This window comes from Bemisia tabaci, chromosome 3, assembly GCF_918797505.1.
Source record: "Bemisia tabaci chromosome 3, PGI_BMITA_v3".
NCBI lineage: Eukaryota > Metazoa > Arthropoda > Insecta > Hemiptera > Aleyrodidae > Bemisia > Bemisia tabaci.
In genome coordinates, this window is record NC_092795.1 from 55,898,533 (window position 1) to 55,910,174 (window position 11,642).

At 35.3% G+C, this 11,642-nt stretch overlaps 1 protein-coding gene across 3 annotated transcripts in view; it reads left to right on the forward strand.

Moving 5' to 3' along the window:
• Positions 1–11,642, forward strand: part of LOC109035694 (uncharacterized) — a 99,113-nt gene that overhangs the window by 79,685 nt on the left and 7,786 nt on the right. Inside the window, exons 17-23 of one of the 3 annotated variants that reach the window (XM_019049402.2) lie at positions 243–426; positions 2,830–2,922; positions 7,111–7,239; positions 7,840–7,942; positions 8,538–8,555; positions 9,231–9,455; positions 10,566–10,726. In XM_019049402.2, coding sequence (XP_018904947.2) covers positions 243–426; positions 2,830–2,922; positions 7,111–7,239; positions 7,840–7,942; positions 8,538–8,555; positions 9,231–9,455; positions 10,566–10,726 — 913 coding nt within the window. Of the gene's footprint in view, positions 1–242; positions 427–2,770; positions 2,923–7,110; positions 7,240–7,839; positions 7,943–8,537; positions 8,556–9,230; positions 9,456–10,565; positions 10,727–11,642 lie in introns of those variants that run through there. The other 2 variants (XM_019049403.2, XR_011899631.1) reach the window with 2 other exon arrangements.

An 11,642-nucleotide genomic window follows, 5' to 3' on the forward strand; every position in this document is an offset into this window, starting at 1 on the left:
GCTGCAAAGCTAGCATAATCTCTCTATTGCATCTTTGATAGGCACTTTATGTTCAACTTTATGATTAACTTGCAAATAGTAATCTTAGCCTCTGGTAGCTCAATAAATTACATCTTAGAAAAGTTAGGTCACTGCAGCCAACTGGGTTTCCATGATGGACTTCAAATGGAAGAACTGAAAGTTTGAACTTTCTTTGTATAACTCATAGTTCTCATTACAGTATTTTGTTTCTTTGATTTCAGCAAGGACAAACAGCATTATCAATCGCTCGAAAACTGGGATATATAAGCGTTGTGGAAGTTTTGAAGAAAGTGACTGATGCCCCAGACAATCAGATACAGATCACAGCGACTGACGAGAAGTACAAAGTGGTCTCGCCAGAGACAATGCAAGAGAACTTCCTATCTGATTCCGAAGATGAAGGAGGTAAGTTTCGAAGAATTTTCATCTTGTGTTCGTCTCGTCTTTCACCTTTTCAGTATTGTTAGGAGAATGATGCAGTGCTCTCTGTCACTGTCTTTCCTCATTCTCTATCTCTTCAATAATGTATCATCACTCAAACACTTTAAATTTTTTTTTGGTTTTTGTCCTCTATTTTATTTTTTCTCTTATTATATTTTGCGTAAAATGCTGTGCTTGAGAATTTTTTTCATTTTGTGAGATTTAGTTTTTGTTTTTTTGAAGTGTGCTGTTTCTTATGCAGAGCAATGGAGCACCCTTAAGAGGTATTTAAGAAGTATTAAAGTTGACGCAGTAAGTACAGGGTAATCCAGAAGTCTAGACCCCCTAGGTTAACTCTTGAATGGTTGCAGTTGGAGAATTGAAATTTTGAGTATATTCTTTAATCAAGGAGCCCACTTTTTACCACTGTTTTAATTGAAGGATACGTCCAGAAATTTTAAATCTCCAATTGCAGTCCCTCACAATTAACCAACGGGTCAAGACTCTTGAATTGCCGTGTATAATGAGGTAATTCCAAAAACCATGCATTGAAAATTGATCCCATTATGAGTAAGTGAGAATTACAGGCCCCTGTGGGTGGCCTGGACTGGCAGATAACTTGCACCTCAATTTTTGTCTCTCATGGTATTTATGGAAGCTTCAAGTGCACTGCAAAATTTGAGAACATAAAATTAGAAAGTCAGTGCAGGTTTTTTATGGGCGCCTATGGTAAACTTTGGTGATTTAGACTTTTGCAAGAAAGTTGAAAAACTCATTATGCGCTTTTGGGGTGCACCATTGAATTTGTAAAGCTACTGCAGTTTAATTTTTGAATTTTGCTGCTAGCTTTGTATAGCACTGCCTGCTGAGCAGGTTTTTGCTGTTGTGTGAAAGTAGCATCTGAGAGTGTGTGCGCGTGTATAGTCTTGTTCATTTATTATAATTTTTTTTGCAACTACACGACTCAATATTCAAGCCTTAAAGGTGCTGTCAGACTAATGTCACTGGAGGCAAAATAAGGCTACCTTTACGGGCTTCCATCTAATTTTGAAGAGTCCTAACTAGTATCCACCCAACTGTAAGAAAGACCCTATGAACACACGGTAAGAAAGAATGTCTTAAGTACCGGCCCCTTTGTCTGTAAGTTACAGCATATCCTGAAGAAGTTGCTGTTATTTTTACATCATAGATGCTTCCAAAAAATGGCCCAATTGCCCATTATGTAGTTAAAAGTTCGTCACATCCTCTTCCTATCTAGGCCATGAGAGAAGAGCGAGAGGACATGACTGCATACTACTCAAGAAAATAATTTTGAACAGCCTTTTACATAACTTACGTCGTAGCTTAAAACCAAAGCAAAACAAGCAAACCAATTATGCTGCTAGAATCGGGCGTAAAGATTATTCAAGTTTTTACCCTGATTCTTTAACTTACAGTGTCAATGTTACAAGTGAGGTGAGTGTATAATTTTCAATCCATTAGGTCTTCTTAACCTCCGCTGGTTTTGAATCGGGCCTGTAGTATGCTCATAACTAGGCCCCTCTTTCTTAAATTTATATCAGAGCTGATATTTTCAGCACTGGTCTGAATTTTGGTTTATCATCTATTCCCTAAAATGAACGGAAAGAAAATGAAAATGCTTCGATGATAAACCAAGCAAAATGAAGCTACCTCTGTACAAAGTTACTCTCCTTATCTGAGCATTCCAAATTATCCACTAGGCTTTTGCAAGTAGAAAAGAAATTTAACTATTTTAATTAGAAAAATAGCAGCAAACTCTTTGATATTTTTAGTTTTTTGTCCAATTTATCACAATGATTTTGAAATAATTTTAAATGACTCTTTATTGCAGTTGTGTACCTTAGGTTTATTTGGACAATTTTTTACATAACCATGATGGTAGAATGTTTCTATTGGATTAACTTGAATTTGATTTACATCTCCCAATCCTATAAGAAGGACTACCTTCCGTTTTTTATTTTATAAAATTTTGTTTGCTTAACCTCCTCCATTTTACTTACTGTTTTTTCTTGAATCTTTTAAACTTCCGTCTATTGTGTATCCAAATTTCCATCCAATAAAATTTCTAATTTTACATTTTTGCCACATTAGTAGTACACATTCATCCGTAAATATATATCATTAAACATGTATTAATAATGGAGTTAAAATTTCACAGTCTTCGAGTTTCAGACATAGTAGAGTGGCAAAGGAAATATTATCCCCCTTTGGATTAAACTTTCCTTCTTTTCGTTTGAAGTTTTTTTTCCCCCTCATAGGATCCAAGAACCACTTTGAAAACTTTGTTTTTTTTTCTTTTTACATGTAGCGCACTTGATTTTAGTTTGTGTTAGTGTTGACACTGTGCATGTTGTGTGTGTACATCAGGTGACACTTTTGGCATGAGTGGACGCCAGCCTTTTGCTCCTTTTGCCCAGCACATATATTTACCCTATTTTCAGGGAGATATCCTTATCACACGTAAGTAACACTTCATCCCTTCTTCTGTTTTACTCATATCGCCCTTTAAATATTCATGAGTTGGTTTTTGCACAAATTAAGCTTCGTGCTGCAACATAGATCAGTAAAAAAAAAGGTTATGTTGAGTCATCATTGACAGATGTCAGGTAGTTTTTGAAAGAGTTTGGTTGGAACCGAGAAGCCATGGCTCCGATAGCATTTTTATAGACCAAGCTTCAGCTGCTGTAAATTGAAAAAAATAAAAAGACTGCTAGAAATTTCCAAGATATTAATATTATTCCTGTAAGTAGTTTGATAAAAACAAGGAAGATAAATTTAAAAAGATAACTGTTCTATTTCAATTTTCCTCAAAAGAGGCTGTTCTCATATCAGTGACCCCATCATTACTGTCCATTCAAGTATACATCCAGTAAACCTACTGTTAAAATTGTAAAATAAAATCTTACACTCATAATCACTTTATATCAAATCAAGTAAAAAAGCAAAACGTGGCCTCACTGTTGTCTCCTCCTGTTGAAACTTCTTAATAATTAAGGCAATCTAGCCACTAATTAAATGATCATTTATTGAAAATTAAATAATTAATAGCCTTCAATAAATTCCCTTGGTAGGAATGTGAGGCTAAAGAGGGGAAGGGGAGGAGAAGGGTATATGCCTCACTTTCTACCTTGTACTGGCTCTCACATGTAGCAGTCACCTCAAAAGGTGAAAGGTAACTGAAACCAAAACAAACTCTGAGCTCAAAGAATTGTTTACCTTGCATGATGTGAGGTTGCCGTGGCAACCTGCTAGGGTTTGGGGGTGCTTGCCTGCCTCAAGTGAGTCTTCCAAGAATTGGGTGTGGTAGTCGAACTCTCTCAGGGGTGTCCCTTTCCTCCCTCCACTTTCATTCATTAAATGATTGATGTTCAGAATTGAAACCTTTGACTTATGTTTTTTAAACCATCCCCATTATTTATCTCCTATTGATTTTCTTCGGCCACCCTTCGCACGCCACCGGCTATTTTTACCCAGCCCTTATTTACCTTTTGTATTTGCCACATAGAGGGTCTTGTCTCAGGGGATAGTTTTAGTGCTTTTTTTACAAGTCAATAAAATTTTTATTCTCAAGTCAGGGAAGTTCTGTGATCATCGGTTATTTTTTACGAAGCCTGCCCTTTATTTTGTACAAGCGCCACTTGTTCTTTCAAATGTCTTTCGAAACCTTTTAGAAGTTTCACTCCATAATTAGAACAGTCTCCAAGCTCTACCCTTTTAGTTCATCAAGTATTTTCTCCTTCAAAGTATTTTGTTCTTTTTGGTCCCAAATCGGTCTTATAAATTCAGTATCGCATAGAAAAGTTGAGATGAAGTTTTGCAGACGTAATTGGTATTTTTATATTCAATATAAAGTCTTGTATGATCATTCAAATCCTAAAATAATTGTTCAGGCTAAACTGTATAAACGTATTTCAAACTCTAGAAAAGTCCATTAATGAAACATTTTCATCTCACACAATTTATCTACATCAATTAGGGGCCTATTTTTGGTCCAGTTTGGATGAGAGTGGAATAGTGTTTATTGGTGCCTGTGCGATACTGTAAGAAAAAAGAAAAAAAGAACCTATTCACATCTGTTAGATGCTGCACAATACATCGGCTAATATTAAAACCAAAATTAAGTCAGAGGAGCACCAATAGTTGGCATGGTTCCAACTTGGTTTTGCAACTGAGCAGTTCTCATCGATTCTGTGTGCTATAAATAGATCCCTAAAACATGAAATAATCTTCTTCCCGCCTACATGTTTACATCAGAGTGTACACTCTGAGAGTAACTCCTGCTCACTTTTATTGATGTTTCTTCCTCTCGGTTCCCGATCGACAGCTCAGATTCGGTAATGATTTGCGCACATTTTATTGTCTCTTGCCCGGTTCTCGTGGAGTGCGACCATCCTTGAAGTGCTAGGCTCAACAAATTGAGTTGACCTTACCCTGTGTGCGTTTGGTGTGACAAGTCTCAGTCATTTTTGACAAGTTGATGTTTTGAAAGTTTTAAAATGTGCACGCCGTGTCTAAAGTTCTCATGCTGCAACAAGCAGTTGAAGGAGAAACAGGAAGGCTTCAAAGGTAGATTCTTCTCCTGTTTCTTGACTGTTTAATCATGCCAGCAAAACAGTATTTTAGCTTCATATGCTTAGTTTCTCTTATTCTGTTTTAGAATGGATGAAATAAATGAGGTTTTATAGCAGACTACCGTTTCTCCCCGTATGGTGGGTTGTCGGTAGTACAATCTGTCAGATTTGTTTAGATATATTGTACAATCAACTGCCTTAAACGGAAGATGTCCACAATCAAAAGCTAGACAAATCTGTATCAATAGCTTCTTTGACAAATCTGACCTGATTCCTGGTGGTTTCAATAACCCATGCTTCTTTGAACATGCTCACTATTGAATTAGCCATGTAATAAGGAGACCTATGGAGGCTATGCTTCAAGGGACGCTTATGTAAATAACTTGCATGACGAATGAGCCTACCCAGAATTCGACTGTATTTGTTATTTCAGTTAAATCAAATAAATGCACAAAGAATTCTATTGCCTTTTTAAGGGTTTTGCCATTTGAATGCACCATGAAAATAGCTATGAGGAGGGGGGATGGCAGTCAAAAGAGGCCCAATCTTTATCAGTTGTGCTGCTGCAGGAGAATATTACTTGGTTTCAAATAGGAAACCTTGGTTGTTAAATGTTTTACGTAAACCAGTTTTCCCTAATTTTCAATTTCCTCTTGAAGTTTTGGACATGAAACCCATTTTTGTTTAAAACTACTTCATTTTTTCAATGTCTTTTGAGTGAGATTGGAAATCTAACGTTTGTAACTGCAAAGCCGAATGTTCTATCAGAGTGTTAATTCAGTTTTTTAATGACAACTTCAATTAAAAGCATTAAATTTTTGAAAATTTATCTGATCTATTCGTCTTTAGTTCAAATTTAATGTAATGGAATGTTTGAGTTTTTATCATTCAGGCTCTTCTCCTTTTTCTGACCCTCTTTCATCGCTAAACATAAGTCATTTCTCACATCTATCAATGTCTTCCTTGGATAACTTTTTTTTTTTTTCCTGTAAGAAAATTAAGTCAATCGAACCCAGAGTCTTTCATCAGCCATAAAATTATTCAAAGAAATCAAAATCACTCCAAACAGTGGGGAAAGTGCTGCTGCAATACATTTGTATTGCCCGTTGATTCTAGGTTTTGTGCTCTCATGATTAAAGAAAAGTCTCCTCCGTCAATTGTTAGGGGAGGCATTTGTCTCTACATTCAGACTTTCCATCATCCGAGTGCACTGTTGTATATTTCTACAATATTTTTTCAATGCTGGAGACCTCTGTCCCTCCTCTTAGGCTGCACTTTTGACACCGGAGGAATGCTGATGTGAATTTTGACAACAGCAAATAGACCTATAAAAAAGACAACAGCTAAATGTCTAAAATTGGGACATTTTGAGAGTACCACATATTTTTACCCTCATCAAAAACTTTAATTACTTGAAAATAACAACCATATGTCTCTTCATATCCAATTATATATTTATCATTTTGAAAAAGTAAACTGATCTATTTTTTATCTATTTTTTATTATTAGCAGGAAGAATTGCCAGAAGGAATTTAATACAAAATTGTGAAAATTGAATGAATAAATGAAAGGAAATCATTCTCTTTCTCTCATCACTCGCTTGACTTGTGTTAGTCAGTTTTAGCAGTTAATGAAAAGTAAAGAAATTATCCTTACCATCCGACATATTCTCACAAAAGAAATCTACTTTTTTTTAGTGAAAGTAATCGAATAACCTCGAACTTGTGTTTGTACAGATTTTTCCATGTCATAACTACAGAAGTATTACCAAGATATATTTTGTGCTCAGCCCCACCCTTTTTTTCATGCTTAGTTTAGAGAAGCAATGCATAATATAGATCAGAATCATTAGAAATAAATAAATAGACAAGAGTGATATTATTGGAGAACACAATATTGTTTCTTCTAAAGGAAATAAGTCCACCAAGACACAGAGATTTTTTTTTATATTATTAATTTAATTTCTCAGCTTTTGATGTAATATGCCAAAAACAAGCATATCTCCTCATTATGAAGCTTCCAATTTTGCATGGCTCATCAAACTGTTCAACTAATTTCTTCCTTTTTTGCTGCACAGGTGAAGATACAATCCTCAATGAACAGCCTTACCGATACCTGACCGTTGATGAGATGAAGAGTCTTGGAGACGATTCGCTGCCTATCGACGTCACGCGGGATGAGCGGTTCGACTCCAACCTCATGATGGGTCTGTATTATCAAATTTTATCATTAATTAAATTTGTTGGTCTGCAAGAAAAGCCAATGGGCTTATTTTTAAGAAGAGCAATTTTTAACGAATCAAGTGAAAAAATTAAAATTTTACTTTTTGACTGGGAACTTTCACCAGTATTCCAAAGAGCAGGTTTTGAGATTCTAGTTAATGTATGTGTCAGTACAGGGCTTGACGTTTCATTTTAATGAGAGCTGTATAATTAAGGATTTTTAGGTTTGATTAAGATTTGATTATAATTAAAAAAATTACTTAAGTGCATTTACAATTGAAATTCGAAATAAAAAGAAAATAGTGAAAAAATTGATGGCTCTTGCAGTCTGGCTGTGATAACTCTGGAACACCCTGGACACCATACGATAAGATTAAAATTGAGAGTTTTGCTGATTCTCAGATGAAAAGTGGGTATGCGTACCTTATTCTTCCTAAACTGTGGACGAAGTTAAATCATTTGTTAGCATGATTAAGTGATTGGTCTAATATTGTTCACTTTTTTCGTCAGATACTATTTTTTCAAAGGATATAAAGAACGTTTTTTGAAACTTGAATCTCATGTGTGTTGCTATTTTTTGGCAGCGCCTCCTACAGCTATGGACGATTCAATCAGTCCACAACACTCATACAACCAAATGTCTGCGCCAATCGACAATATCGACATCAAACACCAGCCAAACATCGGGTATGCAACTTTATTTTACCTAGTTCGTTATTTTGTTGAAGTTTAAAATTACAATGTCACGAAGAAAATTCTATTTATCCATTTTAAACTTATTGTATATAAAAAATGAAAACTAGTTCCAACTTTGTCGCCAAATCTGATTCTCAGTTTTTTAAATGACGAATGATTCATGATCAAAATTCTTGTGTGTGCAAATTTTGCCACTAGTGAATTGAAAAGATTAGCATGGAATACCATAGAATTTGGCGCAAGCCGAATTCAATACAATTTGAAATGATGTTCCCTATGACCTCTTCAGCATGGTGAGGTTTTGAAATGAAACTCTTTTTGTGCCAATCTCGAGAAAAGCAGGGCTGAAAAGTGACTTTTTAGGCCTTTCCACACTCGCTCTTGGAAATGTGGAACTTTTGCCTTCTACCTGTGAACGCTGTGTTGCTTGCTCTGAAAGTACTGAAAAACAGAGTAAGCTGTAGCTCTTTTAAAATACAGAAGTTTTTTATGAGGTCGAAAGATGATTTTACTAACATTTTAGTCATTGTGTCATTGTTCTGATATATTATAATTGTTTCTGTGTTTTTACCTTACGCTTGCATAGGAAGCTACATTGGAGGAAGTAAGTTATATCCTTTTAAATCCTGACATGATTTCTAGCCTTTCCATTTTTTTTTTTTTTTTTTCATTTTCTTAATAAAAAACGTAAAGTGTGAAATAACTTCATTTGAGGATTTAAATGAAATTTTTTGAACTCGTGCCGTCATAGTGAGGAATATTTTCACAAATTTCTTTATTGTTCTGTCATAATTAAAAAAAAGTGTCTCGAGACTTATTTTGAAATAAAAATAGCTTTCAATAGTTTTTATTTTGGTTACTATAGTCGTCAAAAGTTGAATCATCCTTGCAAAGTTGTTGCTGAAGCACTGTAGTGGTGCTGGTGCATTTAGAGTCTTGAAATTTTTCGGTTATTTTGCCCTTTTAATTTGTAAACAATTTCCTTTCTAAAATTACACGATGATCTAAATGTTACAATTTGATACATAGTACACAATTTCAGGAGCACTGCAACCTTCATATGTCTGTTTACCAGAGGTCAAAGAGGTCCTCAATCAGAAAACGAAAGAAGGAATCCGACCAAGCAGAAAAGATGAAAAAGACTTTTGAAGTTTTATGATAATAATCTTCCTTTTTTCGATTAGGGGAAAAGAAGCCAGTAGAGTATCATAAGCAAAATCAAACCTAATAAAAAATGATAGTAATTGGCAAGATTTAACAAATGTTCTTTTGTTTTCAGTTTCCTTGTAAGTTTCCTTGTTGACGCAAGAGGGGGTGCAATGCGTGGATGTCGCCATAGTGGTGTGCGAGTCATCGTCCCACCGCGATGTGCATCCATGCCAACGAGAGTGACGTGCCGCTATCTTCGCCGAGACAAGCTATCCCATCCTCCGCCATTAATGGAGGGAGAAGCCCTCGCCAGCCGCATCTTGGAACTAGGACCAATTGGTGCAAAATTCCTAGGGTAAGTCACTGGATTTTTTTTTCTTTTTACCTTGTGATTTTAGATTTCAACCATCAGATAAGGAAAATTGTAAACAAAAGTTTCGTCTTTATATCTTTTATTTGCTCATTTAAAAAACCATCTGATCAATGGAAAGCCAAAATAATTGCAGCAGAACGCAAAAAAGTTGCTTGCGAATCTCATATACATTTTTTGCAGCTGCCAAGAACAGTTAAAAAAAAAAAAAAAAAAAAAGATTGGTTTCAAGTCAGCAAACTCAATGAAAAATGAATGTACTCTTTTTCCGTAATGTAACGTGGAATCTTTCAAACACTCTCTTTCTAGCTCTTTCTTGGCATCATACCCAATGACCAAATTTTTTTTTTTACTCTCTTAGACAGCCCACCAGGTATGTTGCGAGTACAAATTTCAATTAGGTTTTTCCAAAAATTTTTGATTCGATTTCTCAGCTCGATGAGCTGCAGATGTAATTTAATGATGTAATCTCAAAACAGCTGTGATGTAATTTTCTTGACTTGCAAACATTTAACCTCAGAAAGTCTGTTCTATATTCACTAGAAGTCAAAAGATTTAGATGTTAGGTATGTAATTATTACAGAAAACTAATGAAGAATTTCAATTTGCGTAAAATTCACATAAAGGTTTACATTTCCTAGAAAGTATTGGAATCCTTTATAGTACAAGGTGACTTTCCATCATGCAGAAAATTCTTAGTCTTCCCATCGTCCAAATTGGCTTTTTCTTTTCAAAAACACCTTTTTCCCTTAACATTTTTTCTGGAATGACATTCTTTATTTTATAATCTTTTTTTTTACCCTCTCCTTTCACAAATTGCTGCAATTTCGCAGGAAAATCGTGATATTTACCCTAAGCCGCGTAAGTTTTCCCAACTTTTGGACCTTTTTTCAAAATTCTTTTGGAAGGGTCTCCCATTTTTAAAATCCTTTATGGGGGTCTTCCAATTTTTGAACAAGACTGGTGGCTACTTGTTGGTCAAGTGGTCGAAAAAATTCTACACTTCACCACAGGTGGCTTTCTATGCTCAAATTTTACCTGAACAATGAGGATTATCTCACTATGTCTTAGCAATAATTTTTTTTTTATTTTCAGACCAGTAATGCTTGAAGTGCCTCATTTTGGTTCGTTGAGGGGATCTGAACGTGAAATAGTCATTCTCCGTTCTGATAATGGTGAAACGTGGCGTGAGCATACAATTGATAACTGTGATGACATAATTCAGGAAGTTCTAAGTCACAGTTTTGAAAAAGAAGGTAAGCTGAATGAAACTGAAGCCTACGTTCCTCAAATGAGGAAGGCAATGCTGCAAGGGCATGAAAATAAAGTAAATTTAATTTGATGGGGTATGCAATGACCAACTGCCTTGACTTTTTCTTCAATCTTGCTCTGGTTGTGCTGAGGGGCATTGACCATAAGATTTTTAAACAACCAAGTAGCTTTCAAAAACCTATTCCACTAAAAAAATTCAAATTTAATGTATGAGATCCACCATGATAAAAAGTATTGAACATTTCCTAGCTGCCCTTAACAAGATTTTGGTCAGTTTTGAGTACCTGGAAAGTCGGGAAATTCACAGAATAAGTCAGGGAATTTTGCAAGCAGAGAGTCGGCTCAGTAGCTTCAGCTGGTGCCATTCAGAATAGCGCAAACAACTGCCGAGTGCCTTTTGTATCTCAAGAAGAGGAAACTTCATCTTAAACTCAGTAAAAGTTAGTGTAATTAAAAGGGAAAATCAAAGTGAAAGTTTTGCTCGAAGGTCTGGGGAAGTTAGGAATTTCAGAAATTTAAAAGTCAGGGGAAGGCAAAAAATTGAAAAACAAAGAAATTTTGGAGACTGTACGGTTAGCCGACCAAAAAGGGGTGTCCCTTTGGGCTGTGCAGAAAGTCCTACTAATGATTATATAATGAGGGTTACCACAAACAAAATACAAAGTTATAATTTAGTGAGTGGGAAGTGTAGAAGCAAAACATCTTTAACTTCTGCTTTTGCGCCTTCTTTCTCGTAACGTCTCAATTCCCTCACATTTTTCCAGTTTATTAAAAAATTAGTTCCAGTTGTGTTTGTTTTTGTTTCTTTTCAGTCAGTCCTATAAAGTAAAAATTTTAAAAAAAAACTTATCGTTTTATTCTGCATCAATTTATTGCACTGATAGTACAACACATCCATGG